This window comes from Phycodurus eques, chromosome 14 (genome assembly GCF_024500275.1).
Source record: "Phycodurus eques isolate BA_2022a chromosome 14, UOR_Pequ_1.1, whole genome shotgun sequence".
Lineage (NCBI taxonomy): Eukaryota > Metazoa > Chordata > Actinopteri > Syngnathiformes > Syngnathidae > Phycodurus > Phycodurus eques.
In genome coordinates, this window is record NC_084538.1 from 21737419 (window position 1) to 21756165 (window position 18747).

Sequence of the window (18747 nt, forward strand, 5' to 3'; positions counted from 1 at the left end):
ACATTTTACCTAAATAAATATTCAAAAACAACCAATTCCTAAAGATTACATGAAATTCATTGAACATAAAAGTTAAAAAAAAAAAATTAAAAAAAAAGTTAGGCAGTGATTCATTTACATGCCAGAGGGAACCTGCGTACCACTAGTGGTACTTGTACCACACTTTGAAAGCCACTGTGTTAGACTGAGTGAATATGTAATTTACGCCCTATATTTGGGGTCTTAGTAAAAGATTGCCATCTTAGTATATCACACTTTTTATGATATTTCGCTTCAATCTGTATTCAGGTACTTAGTTTATGGAAAATTGTTAAACGAGTACCTGTTCTCCAAAAAAGGCCTACAACCGAAAATTGGAAAATTATTGTCCTGTGAGGTTACTTTGTGCAGCAAGTAAAGTTTTGGAATCTATTGTTGCTGATGCCCTTAAAACTTTCCTTGAGAATAATCAGCTATTAACAAATGGCCAGCACGGATTCTGCAAATGTAGGAGAAAAAAATTCTCAGCTTCTAGGCACGCTGAATGAATGGAGCAATGCGTTTGATGGTGGTGCATGTTTTGATGCATTTGACTTTGATATTCGTAAAGCATTTGACAGTGTGTCTTATGTTGAACTCCTGCATACGCTTGCATCGTATTGTATTGCTGGTGAACTTCTTGACCGGTTTTAGGCATACCTGTATGGGCGCAAACAATTTGTGACAATTGGAAATAAAAATTCTGAATTTATCGAGGTCACATCTGGTGTCCCTCAAGTGTCTGTACTTGACCCGAAGTCCTTTCTTACCTTCATCAATGATTTATAGTCAATATTGCAGTTTCTTTGCGCTAAGCTCTTTGCAGATGATTGCCAAACTTTATGGCTAGTTTAGTCATTTTGATGGTCAGTGATTTCATTCAGTCTTATTTATTAGACTGTTAGTTTATCAGTGGTCTAGAAATAAGCAGTTGGAAGGAGCAGCCGAAAAGTGTTTTGTGTTGTGCATTATGGTTATGCTAACCCAAAGAGGGATTTTCAAGTAGGCGGCATCACAGTCACTTGTAATGATAAAGTCTGTGACTTGGTGGATAGCTTTTTCTGAAAATTTACCATTTTCCCACTACTGTTCCCAATTGCAAAGAGAGGTTTTCTACAGGTTATTTTTGCCAATTTTCACCGACGTAACATTGAGTTCTTAGTGAAGTTATATAAAGTTTTTTTCATACCTGGATTGGAATATGCAACTGAGGTATGGTACTATAGAATTAATAGAGAGACTGCAATGTTTATTTATACATAGATTGCCAGGCTTTTACTCGTATAACGAACATTTAGCCAAACTTAGCCATCAGTCCCTAACTGGTCGTCGTATTGTGTTCAATTTTGTTATGGTGTACAAGATTACTAATGGGGCGACGGTGGACGACTGGTTAGCACATCTGCCTCACAGTTCTGAGGACTGGGGTGCAAATCCCGGCCCCGCCTGCGTGGAGTTTGCATATTCTCCCCAGGCCTGCGTGCGTTTTCTCCGGGTACTCCGGTTTCTTCCCACATCCCAAAAACATGGGTGGCTGTCATGGTTCGGGGGCCGGTCGTGCACATGGTGGCAAAAAAGGACAAATAAACGGGAAGGAGGAGTGAGGAGGGGTTGGTCAAAGCCACCCCGTAGCTGAGGATGTTAGCCAGGAGGGACAGAGAACCAAGAGACCAGGAAGACACGGGGGAAAGCCAAGTGTTAAATACCATGGGGGCGTGTCTAAGGGACAGGGGAAATGGAGAACACCACGCCCACCGACTTGAACGTCGTCTACAATTTGGCTAATAAAAAATGGGTTTAAAAATCACATATTAATGCAAAATATTCCCAACATTGTACCCTCACTCATAGATCAAGCATATAGAATGATTGTCTAAACGTTCGTCTTGGCAAATCAACTAATTGTTCAATACAACGTCATTTCGTACTGTTTGGCTTCAAATCAAGAGGACAGTCCTCAAAGTCTTGTAGCCGAACCCGTAAACTGACACATTTATGAAAGAGACATCAAGGCATACATTTAGAATATTCCTGTGGGATTGTTTGTTACAAACGTGGGATTTCAATCTCCACAGACACTGTCTCTAACCACCAATGGGGGGGTTGGGGAGGGGGGGGGTTCATCGTCTTCCATTGTTCAACAGTCGTCAATCCCCCCCCCACTCCAATGCTGTGCAACCAGCTTTATGGCGTCAGATGATATAAACCACATTTCCTGTGTCTTGAGAAAACAGTCAGGCTGGTTGAGGTTCAGGAGGCAGGAATGCAACAGTTTATAAATTCTTGGGATTGCAATGACAACCGGGCCATAGTCACTACAGTTGCAGTATGTTATGTAATAAGATAAAAATAATTCTGCATACTGTTCAATTGCCCAACAAAATCATTACTCTATAATCGTAATCGTTAATAAATTATGGCTTCAGTATTTGTTATTGTAATGGCGGACACAGCTGCAGCCCGAATCAAAGTATATGAGATTTCGACATGCCATTGTCAGAATGTCTGTGTGACTGGTTTAATTTACCAATTCTGTTTTCAAACTTGGTGAAAAAAAAGCAAGTCTATTTATTAAATCAGATTAATCAGACCTCAAAAGTCAATTCAAATTTAGCACTCTATTTTTCAAACAAACAAATAATATTGCTGATAGATTGAATTGAATAGTTTATGCAAGGACAAGAGTTTAGATTTCTCTTTTGTGAATGTACTTGCATCGATGTCTTCTCTTGCATGCTATTTATATTATATATTTATATGTCCGATATCCACTATTGGTTCTGAAATGATGGAAATTTCCCCATTGTGGGACTTATAAAGGCGATCTCTTCTGATATGACAACTATATATTATTAATAAAAATATACTTTTCACCTGCCCCCGTTCTCAGATGTCTCCAGTGACGTATTAATTCATTTCCGGTTCAGACGGCATTTTGTCAGGCCGTGAATTGTTTTACATTTATATCTCCAGATGTGCATTAATTGACGTATTTTGTTGTTCAAACTTGGTTACTCTCTGCAATAATGCGGTTCCAGCCAGACCTATGTGACAAGTGTACTGTATCACCCAATCACTTATTTCGGTGTTTTGCGACTTCATGACACGATTGCTTAGCAATTAGCATCAGGCTTTTCCGTCTTTTCCTACCCACTCCTCACCCTCCCTTTGTGATAACGTAAACGATACTTGTAAGAAGCATGTTAAGAAGGGTAGTTTCGTCGCTACCATGGAGGCGATGATTAGTGACTTATAATTGCGTTGTCACCGGACACAAAGAGAACTTTCGCCTCCGCGGCTTAGGGGTGTAATAAAATAGGATGCCCCCAAGCAGCTTATTTATCTCTTTTTTTTAAACAATAGATTGTTTATTTCATCGAGTTCATTTAGGAAACTTTAATCACAGTGGCCGGATACAGTGCCGTATTGGCCGGTAATGTCGGACGCTGAATTCCCCCCACACCCCCAATACCCAGAACAATTGGTTCGTAATGAGTTAACATTCAAGCGGCACGGTGGACGACTTGTTAGCACATCTGCCTCACAGTTCTGAAGACTGGGGTTCAAATCCTGGCCTCGCCTGTGTAGAATTTGCATGTTCTACTCGTGCCTGCGGGGGTTTTCTCTGGGTACTGCGGTTTCCTTCCACATCCGAAAAACATGCGTGGTAGGTTGATTGAAGACTCTAAATTGCCCGTGGGTGTGAATGTGAGTAAAAATGGTTGTTGTTTTTTTATATGTGCCCTGCGATTGGCTGGTGACCAGTTCACGGTGTACCTTGCCTCTCGCCCTAAGATAGCTGGGATAGGCTCCAGCACGCCCACGACCCTAGTGAGGATAAGCGATACAGAAAATGGATTGATGGAGGGAGTTACCGTTCAGTTATTTCCTTCACAAAATACAGACGTTCTGTAACATTTTGCAGCTCAGCATGTAGTTCTGGGCTGATGACAAACCTTTCTCATGATCATTGATACACTACAAGGTGAAATCCTACCAGGAGCCCCAGACCGAGGGAGATGGACAGTCATTTTATGTTCATTCCATTTTCCAGTTATTGCACCAACAGTTGTCTCCTACTCACCCAGCCGCTTGCCAGTGGTTTTGTAGCGCATTCTAGCCCTGTGCTGGTCTACAATCTTGTCCCTGATGTCCTTAGAAATGTCTTTGCATGATGGAGAGGTTGGTGTCTGATTGATTGATTCTGTGGATAGGTGTCTTTATGCAGGTAACACATTGAAATAGATGTGCATCATACAACTAACTGGTTTAGATTAGGAGTACTTTCTTAAATTGAGAGGACTAGTCCGTGGGAGCCAGAATTGTTTATTGTTGGTAGGGGATCAAATACTTATTTCACTCGATGAAATGCAAATAATTTTTATATTTTTTTAAATGTGATTTTTCTTGATTTTATTTTAGATATTCTGTCACTCATTGTTAACATAAACCTACCATTAAAATTATAGCCCACTCATGTCTTTTTCAATGGGTGAACTCACAAAATCGGTGAAGGATCAAATAATTATTTCCTCCACTGTAATTGTTTGCAATGTTTGTTGACTGGCTAACAATAAACTCAAACATGCAACACACCCACCAACTGTGTTAGAGTGAACACAATATAACAAAGGCTACTTTTATCATGTTGTCAGGCTATAAACTTAAGCTGTAGCTAGGGGTGTCCTGATCCGATCTTTGAGATTGGAAATTGGTCCAATCTCAGCAAAAAAACAAGTATCGGATCGTATCTAAAATCTCAGATTTTACCACTCTTATACAAGCAGTCCATACCATACTCCGCTCCAGCATGTTTCTCCAGCAGCACCCGGGCGACATACAGAGCCCACGTGATCACAACAACAGGTTGCTAAGATGCTAACATAGTAGCAAGGAGAATGTTGCTTGCTTAAAGTCATTTATTGACACTGCAGTTTAAATTCACTGTAAAACCAAAATCACATGAGAAAATAATTACACATATTGAATATAATCAAATACATCACAGACTTTGTTTCTTTCTTTTGTTTTTATTTCACAAAAATCGCTATATTCGATCGTGATGTCTACTTTCTTTGATACTGTGTGTATCTCATTGCATGCACCACACTGCACCTCAGAGGCCAAGATGTACACAGGAGTAACAGCGATTGTCAAAAAAACTAAACCCCAGTTTCATCAAGAAGTTAAAAATTGTATTCCTGCACGTGGAGAAAGCAAATGCTGTTACCATCATATAGTGACAGTAAAAAAAAATAACTGAATTGAACTTGAATTATTTTGCACTTTAAAAGTATTTCAGATTATTTTTTATGGTTTTCTAATGTATTACTTATTTAATCTATTCAAATGTAGAACATGGTTATGTTTAAGTTAAGCAGTGGTTGTTACAATGCATATATATGTTTTGTTGCCGGTTTTATTAAAGTTATTTTTCAGGATTTCCTAATATAATTTTTTATTTTATTCAATTGTAGTATGTGCTTATTTTTAAAGTTACTTTTTGTAACCCATTGGTTAATAATAAATGGGTCAGTTTTTCTCTGACTTACTGTTGCTGATTATTGTTCACTGTTTGAGTAATATCACTTCATCAAGCCTTTTTTAACATATCGGACCGATATCGGTATAGGCCAAAATTCAAGGCTAACCCTAACCCGGATCGGAAGTAAAAAAGATCGGGACATCCCTAGTTGTAGCATTGCGTTAAAGTGACCCATGTGGATAACGTTTTTGTTACCCCTCTGTTAATGAAAGAAAAACCCACGGTGGTCACAGAAATACTTGAATCTGACAAAAGTAATCATAAATAAAAACTTTGGTAATTCAAGCAATCACTGTGCTGTTTGGTGACATGGAATGTACTACACTAAACCTGAACCAGAAGAAAAAGAGAGTTGTCTCAGGAGATGAGAAAGAAACTTATAGACAAGCACTTTAAAGGCAAAGGCTATCTCTTAAAGGCAAAGTCTATCTCTAACCAGGTTAATGTTCCTGTGACAACAGTTGCACATACTATTCAGAAATTTAAGATCCACGGGACTGTCGCCAACCTCCCTGGACGTGGCCGCAGGAGGAACATTGATGACAAAGTGAAGTGATGGATAATACGAATGGTAACAAAAGAGCCAAGAACAACTTCCCAAGAAATTAAATGGTGAACTCCAAGGTTAAGGTACATCAGTGTCAGATCGCACCATTCGTCATTGAGCCAAAGTGGGAGACGACCAAGGAGGACACCACTAGTCAAAATTAATCATGAAAAAGGCAGACTGAAATTTACCAAACTCCATGTTGACAAGCCACAAAGCTTCTGGGAACATTTCCTATGGACGAGACAGAACTGGAACTTTTTGGCAAGCAACATCAGCTCGATGTTCACAGATTTAAAAAAATATATATGCAAAACCAGGAAAAGAACACTGTCCCTACTGTGAAACATGGAGGAAGCTGTGTTATGTTCTGAGGCTGGTTTGTTACGTCTGGTACAGTGTATCTTAATTCTGTGCAAGGTACAATAAAATCTCAAGACTATCATGGTATTCTAGAGAGCAATGTGCTGCCCAGTGTCAGAAAGCTTGGTCTCAGTTGTGGGTCATGGCTTTTGCAACACACAAGAAACAAAACACCCAAGAAGGGGTAAGCGCAAAGCCTTGGACCATTCTGAAGTGGCCTTCTATGAGCCCTGATTTAAATCCTATTGAACATCTGTCGACGGAGCTGAAACATGCTGTCTGGAGAAAGCACCTTTTAATCCTGAGACAACTGGAGCAGTTTGCTCATGAAAAGTGGGCCAAAATATCTGCTATAGGTTCAGAAGTCATATTGAAAGTTACAAAAATCGTTTGATTGCAGTGATTGCCTCATAAAGTTGTGCAACAAAATATTAACATAAGGGTACCATAATTTTTGTTGAGGCCTGTTTCATGAGTTTGTTTTTTAAATAATTCTGCTGAATGACAATTCAAAAGCAATGTCTGATTTTCATTGGCTAATGTTATTTATTTATATTTATTATTGCTTTTGTCAAATTGAAGTTATTTCTGTGACCACTGTGGGTTTTTCGTTCATTAACAGAGGGGTACCAACAATTTTATCCACGTGTGTAAAAGCCTCGACGAAAACCACTCAAAAATCGTTTTCACCTTTAATTTAAACTGAATTGTGACATAAACTGCAAAAGTACTGTTAAAAAGTAATCCTCTGTGTTTTCCACCCCGCAGCAAAGAGCATGGAGGAGCTGAAAATAATTTTACTGTTGATACTTGGCTGTGCTGTCCAGGTAACGCATGCACGCATGCACAGACGCACACACACACACACACACACACACGCCTAGACAACCAGTCTCTCCCAGAATATTTGTGTCTGTTTAGTTTTTCATGTCTGAGCAGAGCTGATTGCTGACACTGCTAATAAGATGCACTGAGAGACTATCACTCTGGGATTAAATACATTGCTACACTGAAGATTCATGAAATGGAACAAGACAAATGTTCGTCAAATAAAAAATACAATTCATCTGGGTTTTTAAAAATTATATATTTTTTTACTTTTACAATTAGCAGGATCCTAAATTAGACCACTCCCTTGATTGACTCCTTGAGTCCACAGTTGCTTTGTTACTACCTTTGTCACTGTCCTTCCAAACTTCATTCACCTGCCTCATCTTTTTCCATTCCTTCCTACCTGATCTAGTCTGACTGGTTTCAGGAAAAAGGAAGGGTGAGTGCAGGCACGGAATGGAAATTCAGGAAGGGGTTTCTAGGGCCATGTACAAATGCTCTTGCTCAACTGAGGCAACAGCTAAATAAACAGCAAAAAAATGTACCACTGTATTTACTTCAGTTCCTATTTTCTGCTCATAACATAGTACAAACCCCAATTCCAATGAAGTTGGGACATAGTGTAAAACGTGAATAAAAACCCAATACAATGATTTGCAAATCCCTTTCCAACCTATATTGAATTGAATACACCACAAGGACAAGCTATTTAATGTTCAAACTAATGAACGTTATTGTTTTTTTGTTTTTGTTTCCCTCAAATATTCTCTCATTTTGAATTTGATGCATGCAGCATGCTGCCAAAAAGCTGGGAGAGGGGCAACAAAAGTCAGGGAAAGCTGAGGAATGCTCAAAAAACACATTTTTAGAAAATTACACAGGTGAACAGTTGAGTGTCTTGATTCAGTATAAAAGTACCATCCTCGAAAGGCTCAGTTGTAAGGATGATGCGAAGTTCACCATTGCTCATCTGCGTGAGCAATTCCTACAACAGTTTAAGAACAACCTTTCTCAAAAATTGCAAAATTGCAAGGAATTTAGGGATTTCATCTCAAAAGATTCAGAGCATCTGCAGAAATCTCTGCACGTAAGCGGCAAAGTCAAAAACCAACATTGAATACCCTTGACCATTGATCCCTCAGGAGACACAATATTAAACAACAGTATCATTACATAAAGGATATCGCCACGTGAGTTCAGGAACACTTCAGCAAACCATTGTCAGTTAACACAATTCGTCACTACATCTAGTTAAGTTAGTTAAGTCAAGTTAAAACTCTACCATGCAAAGCAAAAGCTGTACACTGTATCAACAACACACAGAAACGCAGCCGGTTTCTCTGGGCCTGAGCTCATCTGAGATTGACTGACGCAAAGTGGAAAAGTGTACTGTAGTGTGACGAGTCCAGATTTCAGAAGATTTTTGGAATTCCTGGACATTGTGTTCTCAGGGCCAAAGAGGAAAAGGCGCATCCTGATTGTTATCAGCGCAAAGTTCAAAAGCCAGCATCTGTGATAGGCTTTACACGATCAGGATGTTTGGGGCCGATCAGTGAGTTTAAAAAAAACGATAACATAACATACATAACATTTTATTGCCTGCTTGCGAGCCGAATCGTATGAAAAGTACGTGAACATACCTCAAGCAAGCCTTAAACGAACGTCCTCTCGTCTCCTGAACACCGGTGACAACCAACACACATTTTCCCCCATTTTGTCCTTATAATACAGTTGAGCCGGCTCGTTCCACTCTTGTTGTCGTCGCCACGGTAACGAGTGTATCCGGTCGCATTTGAGTTGACAAGATAAAGCCCAATGATCGTAAAAAACGGGATGCAGTGGTATGGGAATACAAGATTTTATTGCAGTAGTCTGTCGTGAAATTGTGAAAGAGCAAATTTGTCTTGTTGTCTGATCCGGGCATTTCGTGTTGTCTGTCTCAGACTAGTTGTCCCACACCGCCGACACGTTTTTTTTTTTTAATTATTATTAAATAACTTCATTGGCCGTCAGATATTTACAGTACTACGTCAAAAGACACGCGACAAGGCTAAAAATAAACTAGCTTTTGGATTCAGATATACTGTGCACGCGGCGACGCGGAGTCTTTTGCGGACATTGATCGGATCGGCGAATTATGACATTAAAGCCGATCAGCTGATCAGCATAAAATGCTAAATATCAGCCGATACCGATCAGCCGATAAAAATCGGTGTAAAGTCTAATCTGTGATGGTAAGGGAGTGTGTTAGTGCCCATGGCATGAGTAATTTGCACAGCTGTGGAGGCACCATTAATGCTGAAAGGTATATACAGGTTTTTAGGAGCAACATATGCTGCCATCCAAGCAAGGTGTTTTCCCAGGGGCGTCCCTGCTTATTTCAACAAGGCAATTCCAAACCACATTACACACGTTTTATAACAGTGTGGATTCGTAGTAAAAGTGTGAATACTAGACTGGCCTGTCAGCAGTCTAGACCTGTCTCTCTTTGAAAATGTGTGGCGCATTATGAAGCGCAAAACACGACAACGGAGACCCCAGACTGTTGACCAACTGAAGTTGTCGTCAAGCAAGAATGAGAAACAATTCCACCTACAAACCTTCAAAAATTGGTGTCCTCAGTTCCCAAACGCTTATGGAGTGTTGTTAAAAGGAAAGGTGGTAAACATGCCACTGTCCCATTAAAAAAAAATTTTTTTTTGGAACGTGTTTCAGGAAGTGTTGCCACAGTTACCTTGAAAAGTAACTTTGTTACTTTACTGATTACTTGAGCATAAAAGTAACATAGTTACTTAACTAATGACTTTATTTCAAAAGTAACCAAGAAAAAAGTAATTTTTTAGTTACTTTCGCCAGCTGCCAAGTGATATCACTTATCCACGGTACAAAAAAAAAAGCATTAAAAAAAAAAGCACCATACCCATTACTTGGTAGTGTACACCACACAAGTTACAGAATCATGTTGTCAACATGAACCAATAACTTAAATAGTAGTGTAGTTGAAGCCACATTAAATCCGCAACTTAGTGCAGACTTGAGATACAAACACAATACAGTAAGTTCCTAAACGTAAACAAGCACACCATTCTCAGTACACTGCTTGTGGGCCATGAAAGCAACTGTGTGTGTGTGTGTGTACCTTTTGTGCGTATACGTAAACTTGAAAGTGAATGATACACACGCACACACACCATGACTCTCACCACTGTAATTTTGATGCGAAGAGCGAGATATTTTTTCCGTCAGCCGTGCAGCACGTTCAACCAGCTCACAGACGATAGTTGAGAGTTCTCACTTTTCATTGTAAATATTATTTTAGCTAGTTGTTCTCAGTCCTGAGTCTGTCTTTACCCTCCTTGACTGATTGATGATCATGCACTCGGTATGAATAATTAACCCACAATGCATTGCATTTAACACACCAGTAAAACTGTATTCTTAATGTGAAAATAAAAACGTAACAACAATGAAATACACTTTTTACGAAGGAAAACAACAAAAATAGTCTGGCGAAAGTGAAATCATGCATTTCTTTGCAATTTTATGATACTGTACCGTAACTGTGCATTGTGTAATAAACAATCACATCCCAATGGTTTTCTTCCATTCATTGGAAAAAAGGGTGGTCTCGGTTAAATGCTTATGCACATTTGGATTGCTCTTTGTTTGAATCCCCAGCTACGAATTACTGTTTGGTGAGAGACATTGATGATGCAAAAGTAACCGGAGTGTAAATATTTTCCCGGGAAAAGTAATGCGTTACTTCGCTTGTTACTAAAAATGGTCGATTTATGGAGTAATGCGTTACTTTGTTACATATAGCAGGATACGTAGCGTTACTTTGTAACTCGTTACCGGCACCACTGGTTGCAGGCAATTTCAAATTTCAAAATGAGTGAATGTTTGTGTATATATATATATATATATATATATATATATATATATATATATATATATATATATATAAAATATTTTCCTTTCGGCTTGTCCCTTTAGAGCTCACCACAGGGTGTCATCCTTTTTCCATGTAAGCCTATCTCCTGCATCCTCCTCTCTAAAACAACCGCCCTCGAGTCTTCCCTCACGACATCCATCAACCTTCTCTTTGGTCTTCCTCTCACTCTCTTTCCTGGCAGCTCCATCCACATCATCCTTCTACCAATATACTCACTATCTCTCATCTGGATGTGTCCAAACCATCGAACCTCGGCTGTCCCGCTGATGAGCTCATTTCTAATTTTATCCAACCTGGTCACTCCTAGAGAGAAACCTCAACATCTTAATTTCCACCACCTCCAGATCTGCTTCTTGTTGTCTCTTCAGTGCCACTGTCTCTAATCCGTACATCATGGCTGGCCTCACCACTGTTTTATCAACTTTGCCCTTCATCCTAGCAGAGACTCTTCTGTCACATAACACACCTGACACCTTCCTCCACCCGTTCCACCCTGCTTGGACCGTTTTTTCACTTCCTTATACACACACCATTGCTCTGGACTGTTGACCCCAAGTGTTTGAAGTCCTCCACCCTGGCCATCTCTTCTCCCTGTGGCCTCACTCTTCCCCCTCCACCCCTCTCATTCATGCACTCTCCTTTCCAGTGCATGCCTCCACCTTTCTAACTGTTCTTCCACCTGCTAAATGCTTTCACTGCAAATGACATTGTCATCTGCAAACATCATGGTCCACGGGGATTCCAGTCTAACCTCAACTGTCAGCCTATCCATCACCACTGCAAACAGGAAAGGGCTGAGGACTGATCCCTGATGTAGTCCCACCTCCACTAAACTCCTCTGTCACACCTACAGCACACCTCACTACTGTTCTGCTGCCCTCATACATGTTTATTATTATTATTGAATTATTCTAACACACTTCTCTGCCACTCCAGAGTTCTGCATGCAGTATCACAGTTCCTCTCTGGGTACTCTGTCATTGGCTTTCTCTAGATCCACAAAGACACAATGTAGCTCCTTCTGACCTTCTCTGTAATTTTCCATCAACATCCTCAAGGCAAATAATGCATCTGTGGTACTCTTTCAAGGCATGAAACCGTACTGTTGCTCGCAAATACTCACTACTGTGCTGAGTCTAGCCTCCACTACTCTTTCCAATAACTTCATCGTGTGGCTCATCAACTTTATACCTCTGTAGTTCCCACAGTTCTGCACATCACCCTTGTTCTTAGAAATGGGCACCAGTACACTTTTCCTCCATTCCTCAGGTATTTTCTCACCCGCTAGAATTCTGTTGAACAAGCTGGTCAAAAACTCCACAGCCACCTCTTCCATACCTCCAGAGGTATGTCATCAGGACCAACTGCGTTTCCATTTTTCATCCTCTTTAATGCCTTTATAACTTCCCCTTACTAATCATTGCCACTTCCTGGTCCACCACACTTGCCTCTTCTATTCTTCATGTTCCTCATTTATCAACTCCTCAAAGTATTCTTTCCATCAATCCAACACACGACTGGCACCAGTCAACACATTTCCATCTCTATCCTTAATCACCCTAACCTGCTGCACATCCTTCCCACCTCTTTCCCTCTGTCTGGCCAACCTGCAGAGATACTATTCTCCTTCTTTAGTGTCCAACCTGGCATACCTGTCATCTTATGCCTCTTGTTTGGCCTTTGCCACCTCTACCTTTTCCCTACATAGCATCTCAATGTATTCCCATCTCCTCACCTCTGTCCTCTCAGTGTCCCACTTCTTCTTAGCTTACCTTTTTCCTTGTATGATTTCCTGTACTGTGAGGTTCCACCACTTCCTTCTCTCCTTTCTTGCCGGAAGATACACCAAGTACTCTCCTGCCTGTTTCTCTGATCACCTTGGCTGGAGTGGTCCAGTCTTCTGGAAGCTCCTCCTGTCCACCAAGAACCTGTGTCACCTCTTCCCAAAAAAAACGCACAACGCTCTTCCTTTGTCAGCTTCCACCACATGATTCTCTGCTCTGCTTTTGTCTTCTTAAGCTTCCTCCCCACCACCACAGTCATCTTAAATACCATCATCCTATGTTGTCTAGCCACACTCTCCCTTAGCACTACCTTACAGTCAGTAACCTCCTTCAAATTACATCTTCTGTACAAGATGTTATCCACCTGCGTGCTTCTACCTTCGCTCTTCTAGGTCACCCTATGTTCGTGCCTCTTCTGGGGGAAAAAGGTGTTTACTACAGCCATTTCCATCCTTTTTGCAAAGTCTACCACCATCTGTCCCTCCAAGTTACTTTCCTGGATGCCATACTTACCCATTACTTCTTCATCACCCCTATTTCCTTCACCAACATGTCCATTACAATCTGCACCAATCACAACTCTCTCTCTCTGTCTGGGATACTCAGAACTAATTCATCCAGCTCCTTCCAGAATTTCTCTTTTCACCTCTAGGTAAGATCGTACCTGTAGGGCATAACCGCTAATCACATTATACATAAAAACACCCTCAATCTCAAGTTTCAGCCTCATCACTCAATCTGATACTCTTTTCACCTCCAAGACATTCTTGGCTAACACTTCCTTTAAAATAACCCTGACTACATTTCTCTTCCCATCTACACTATGGTAAAATAATTTAAACCCTGCCCCTAAACGTCGAACCTTACTGCCTTTCCACCTGCTCTCCTCGACACACAATATATCAACCCTTCTCCTCATCATCATGTCAACCAACTCCCGAGATTTTCCTGTCATAGTCCCAACATTCAAAGTCTCCACATTCAATTCTAGCCTCTGCGCTTTCCTCTTCTCTTTCTGCCTAAGAACCCGCTTTCCACCTCTCCTTTGTCTTCAACCCACAGTAGCTGAATTTCCACCTGCACTCTGCAGGTTAACAGTGCCGGGGACGGACGTTGTTAACCCGGGCCACAACCGACCCGGTATGGAATTCTTTAGATGAATGCTCATATTTGTTTGGCAAAGTTTTAGTGAGGAAAAATTTCATTTATCCGGGCTTGGGACCGGCCTACAGTTTGCACTGGCTTGTCCCCTCATAGGGCTGCATTATTTGTTAATTTAAAAAAAATAATATATATATGTGTGTGTGTGTGTGTGTATATATATATGTGTGTGTGTGTGTATATATATATATGTGTGTGTATATATATATATATATATATGTGTGTGTGTGTGTATATATATATATATATGTGTGTGAGTATATATATATATATATATATATATATATATATATATATATGTGTGTGTGTATATATATATATATATATATATATATGTGTGTGTGTATATATATATATATATGTGTGTGTATATATGTGTATATATATATATATATATATATATATCATAAAGTTTATCAGTCTGAAATTAAATGTTTTATCTTTGTTGTGTATTCAATTGAATATATGTTGAAAGGCAATTGCAAATTTTTGTAGTCTGTTTTTATTTGTTTTACACAACGTCCCAAGTTCCTTGGAATTGTTTTTTTTTTCAAAAACAACTTGCAATTAAATGTCTTTATTTTAACATATTGAAGTGTTTGTGTTTATCATCAGTGTGAGCGTAAGGAGGAGATGATCGAAAGGATCAAACTGCTGGACATTGAGACCCAGGCAGCCATTGTCTCTCACATCCAGGAGGTCAGTAGAGAACAGTACATCCTTTAAATGATGATGATTATGAACATTATGAACTTTGCAATGCATATAAATCATGTAAAATAGTCAAGTAGTAATTTGACGCACAGATCTCAAGCCTGCCTTCTTTGACACTAGCACTGTTTTAGTTTGTTTGAGTAAGTATGTATGCATGTATGAACACAGTAATTGATCTTGATGCGGTCCAAGAAGAGGAAGTCTTAACAAGGGGTGTAATGATTCGTTTTAACACCAGTTCGATGTGTATCACAATTTGTGGTTGTCGATTCGATTACAGGACGATATTGGTTCATCTAGAACAGTGGTAACCAACCTTTTGAAGCCCATGATCTCTTTTTTCCTCAGAATGTAAGCTAAGATCTACCACAACAATAAACCTCTGAAAAACAGACTTTTAATGCTGTTCTGTCATTTATTTTTGCACTTTTGACAGGACCAATGCATGCATTCAAAGATTAGTCGCATGACTCTGAAATACTAAAAAAAAAAAAACATTATAATAATAAAAAAAATTAACATAAATTCTAATTTGAAGGTAAAAAAAAAGGACATGAATTAGCTTCTCTTGGTATCTTTGCTTAAATACACAATAACTAGAGTGAAATTCTGAAATGTTTAAAAAAAATAAAATACTACTTTTTTCTTTTTTTTTAAATTAGGCCTAGGTTTTACTTTGAAAATGACTTGCGATCTACTGTGATGGGCATGGAGATCTACCTGTTGATCACGATCGACGTGTTGGTTACACCTGATCTAGAATGATACGATCCAAAACGATTCAGTGGCTTGAAATCGATTCAGTAAATTTCCATCCATCCATTATCTGAGCCGCTTATCCTCACAAGGGTCGCGGGTGCGCTGGAGCCTATCCCAGCTATCATCGGGCAGGAGGCGGGGTACACCCTGAACTGGTTGCCAGCCAATCGCAGGGCACATACAAACAAACAACCATCCGCACTCACATTCACACCTACGGGCAATTTAGAGTCTTCAATTAACCTATCATGCATGTTTTTGGGATGTGGGAGGAAACTGGAGTGCCCGGAGAAAACCCACGCAGGCACGGGGAGAACATGCAAACTCCACACAGGCGGGCTGGGGATTTAACCCCGGTCCTCAGAACTGTGAGGCAGATGCTCTAACAAGACGTCCACCGTGCCACCGATTCAGTAACTATTTACCTGAAAATTCAACCAGTGTGACTGTGAAATAAATACCTGGCTAATCGACAGTGCAGATGAAATTTACTAAAATACACACTTTGTCACACTTGCTTCTTAGTTCCTGCTTTCCTGTACATCTTTTTTTTTTTTTGTCCCGTTGGGCTGTTAGGTGAATTAGAATTAGAAAGGAGGATCCGTATCCCTTTCATGCCAGAACAGTTATACTGTGCCACAGTGGAGTTTTGAAGCTGCCACTGTGATTTTTTTTATTGAAAATTTTGTCGGTTAGAACAAAGTTTTACAGGGGAGTGACAGAAAAACAAAAGTGAGAGACAGTGAAAAGATAACTAAATAATATAGGAAGAGAAGACAACAAAAGACAGGACATTAGCTGTAAGAAAAATGAGGAAAGTAAATGCCTAGTACAATGACACATTAGATTCGAGTGTTGTATGGGGCAGTAGTGCTACACCCTGAAAGGAAGGACAGGACAATAAGACTGGAAAGGACAAGGACCGGAGGGGAAGCATCCAGGACAGCGGTAGTGAATCTGCTGTATGGCTGAAGTGTGGTGGGAGTGGCGATGTAAATTCTAAACATCTATACAAACAGCGTGCAAGTGAGTGGATACCCAGGAAGTTCGCATAGTTATGAGTTATTTATCGCAATGAGTGAGTTGCCCCACACCAAGCGAATAAGTCCTAGAGGTGAGTATCTTCGGACACATGCAAGTGAATTGACAGCGTCTCGCATGCACAATAACCTTCAGAAGTGACTTGTATTTACTGCGCTTGCCAAAGAGACAACAACAAAGAATACAGAAGGCTAAACTTTACTTTTTCATTTACAATATGTTGTTATTGTCAGATGGCATTCTACCCAGGCAGACGAATCAAAGATCTAGCTAGCTTCAGCAAGATGAAGAAGGGTGACCAGCTATCTGTGTAATTATGTAATTGATTTTTTTCATTACGCAGATATTTTTTCTAATGCAGTATATTCTCTGATGAGATTTAACCAGTGATTAATATTGATAGATTGTTTATTTTTCCAGTTTGGTAAAATTTTTTACTTAGCGATAGCTAATGCAACGAGTATTGATTGTAATTGTTTATTCGGGAGGTCGATTGTGCTTAATTCACCAAGTATGGACAATCTGGAGGAAAGTGGAATTCTGCAGTTCAAAATATACAAGAGTTTCTCAAGACCGAAGTCCAAAAGCATTGAATTGGTGTGCATTCCCATCGAGCATGAAAATAGGTGTCCTGTGTATTTTTAGTGCATTACGTGCATATGTTAGATGAGGTGAAGCCCATTTTATGCATATTTTATTGAGTGAAGTGTGTTCTATGGAGCACTTTATATTGTATAAGATGGAAATTTGTATTTTTGTCATCCTAAACATATTGTTCCATATCTGCATCCAGTAATTACGGTCAGCAGACATAGAAAGGTCTTTTCCTAATTAGTGATTGGTAGGTGCATTGATTTTGTGCATGAGATGAATTTATAAATTTTGCTTCACTATTTGCTGAACAAACTCTGATGGGTGAAGGGTGCTCTGAAGTGTTGGGATTTTATTATTATTTTTTTTAATCGCTGTTTTTAAATGTATTGTATTGAAGGAAGTTTCCACTTCTTATTTGAAATTCTTCAAACAATTCATCACGTCTCAAAAAAATATTATTGTTAAATAGTTGTTGGTAGTCAATTCCACACTGTCCCCATGTGCTAAAATAAAGGCATATGTTGTTAATTTTGAAATCTAGATTGTGCCAGATTGGGGAGATCATACTGGGAGCTAATTGACATTCTGTAGCTTCTAAACTTTTCCACCAAGCAGTTAAGGTGGATGTGATTATTGGTTTCTTGAAACAGTTATGATGTTTGAGACTTGTAGAAATAAATGGGAGTTTTGAGAGTTTGATGTTATTGCAGTCTGTCTGTTCCAATTCTAGTCAACAATGATGCTGCTCCCTCCAGTGCATCCATTTGATGAGGTATTGGAATTTGTTAGCTAAATAATAGTTTTTAAAGTTGGAAGGATTAAGACCTCCCTCCTCTTTACTTTTCTGAAGCAAAGCAAATCAAATTTATTTATATAGCACATTTCATACACAAGATAACTCAATGTGCTTTACATGCTTAAAAGCAAGTAAAAACAGAAAAAACCCTGCTTACAAACATTTAAAACATAGAGGGAAAAAACAAAAATAAAAGTACAATTAAAGCAGCGTACAGTGTAAGAAAAATTTAAAGTGGAAATGGTCTAAAAAGCATGAGAAAAAATAGTTTTTAACCTGGACTTAATAACATTCACACTTGGGGCTGACGTTACTTCTGTTGACAACTTATTCCATTTGTGTGCAGCATAATAGCTAAATGCTGCTTCACCATGTTTGCTTTGGACTTTGTGCTCCATTATTTGACCTGAGTCTGTCGATCTCAGAGCCCTACTGGGTTTATATTCCATGAGCATTTCTTACATGTATTCAGGACCTAAACCATTGAGTGATATATAGACCAGTAGCAGAACTTTAAAATATATTCTAAAGCTGGCTGGGAGCCAGTGTAAAGACTTTAGAATTGGAGTAATATGCTCTGACCTATTTGTTCTGGTCAGACCCCGAGCTGCAGCATTCTGAATGAGCTGAACCTCTTTA

At 39.4% G+C, this 18747-nt stretch overlaps 1 protein-coding gene across 4 annotated transcripts in view; it reads left to right on the top strand.

Moving 5' to 3' along the window:
* The window catches only part of ccdc88c (coiled-coil domain containing 88C), a 113442-nt gene that overhangs the window by 36336 nt on the left and 58359 nt on the right, over nt 1–18747 (top strand). For 3 of the 4 annotated variants that reach the window (XM_061697127.1, XM_061697126.1, XM_061697129.1), the window contains 2 exons: nt 7242–7300; nt 14820–14903. In XM_061697127.1, the coding sequence (XP_061553111.1) occupies nt 7242–7300; nt 14820–14903 (143 nt within the window). The remainder of the gene's footprint in view (nt 1–7241; nt 7301–14819; nt 14904–18747) is intronic. The other variant, XM_061697128.1, reaches the window with a different exon arrangement.